The 995-nt window shown below is 44.4% G+C and overlaps 1 protein-coding gene across 1 annotated transcript; it reads left to right on the forward strand.

The window, feature by feature from the left end:
- Positions 1 to 35: 35 nt before the first annotated feature.
- On the forward strand, positions 36 to 788 carry LOC111411364. Its single transcript, XM_023041903.1, has one exon. The coding sequence runs from the start codon at positions 36 to 38 to the stop codon at positions 786 to 788; it is 753 nt and encodes a 250-aa protein (XP_022897671.1).
- The last annotated feature ends 207 nt before the right edge of the window (positions 789 to 995 follow it).

The raw sequence follows: 995 nt of genomic DNA on the forward strand, positions 1-995 counted from the left end.
CTTTCGGTGCAAGCATTCGGGGTTACTTGCACTATATGAGGCTCGTTATTTGTGTTGACGGCAGTCACTTGAAAGGTCCGTACAAAGGTACCCTTCTACAGGCAACTGCCGAAGACGCCAACAAACAGATTTATCCGTTAGCATGGGGGATTGTTGATCCCGAAACGAATAGATCTTGGATGTGGTTTTTATCAAATTTGAAAGATCTTATAGGTGACTCGGATGAATTGGTGTTTGTTTCAGACAGAAAAAATAGTATTGAAAATGCCATTGCCCATCTATTTCCTCGGGCTCACCACAGGTGCTGTGTTTGGTATATGGAAAAGAATTTAATCCAGCGGTACGACAACGCAAGTTCAATATTCCTATTCAAAAGAGCCGCAAGAACATACCGAACCGAAGAGTTTGAAAGACTTATGAGACAGCTTTGTAGGGTTAGTGCAAGAGCGTATGGGTACTTGGAGCGAGCAGGTTTCCCATTTTGGTCACTTGCACTATTTGTTGGCCAACGGTACAACATTTTGACCAACAACAACGCAAAATCTTTGAACTCAATGTTGAGACATGCCCGTTCATTACTGATCACGTGCTTAGTGGAACACATTCGGCATACTATGCAGAAGTGGCTTTATGAACGTCGAGCAAGTGCAACCGCATGCAGTACCGTTCTGTCACCAACGATGGAGAATGAGTTACGGACGACGTTCAAAGCAGGTAGTAGGCTGCGAGCGCATGGCTTGACAAATAACTTAAGACAAGTTGGAATATCCAATGACATGACATCGTAGACTTCTCCGAAAAGACATGGACTTGTCGTGAGTTCCAACTGAACCGTATGCCATGCTTGCTTGAGAGGTAAGTCATTGTACGATCTCTGCTCACCGTATTACACATCTGAGTACTGGAAGGGTGCCTATGGAGAAACTATATACCCTGTTCAGCGTGAAGTGGACTGGAATGTTCCACCCGAAATTACAGGTACTCCTATTATGCCC

Source organism: Olea europaea, chromosome 15 (genome assembly GCF_002742605.1).
Source record: "Olea europaea var. sylvestris chromosome 15, O_europaea_v1, whole genome shotgun sequence".
Taxonomy (NCBI): Eukaryota; Viridiplantae; Streptophyta; class Magnoliopsida; order Lamiales; family Oleaceae; genus Olea; species Olea europaea.

Excerpts from the sequence above, each read along its gene's own strand:
- LOC111411364 (XM_023041903.1), top strand. The coding sequence starts at position 36 with ATGAGGCTCGTTATTTGTGTTGACGGCAGTCACTTGAAAGGTCCGTAC.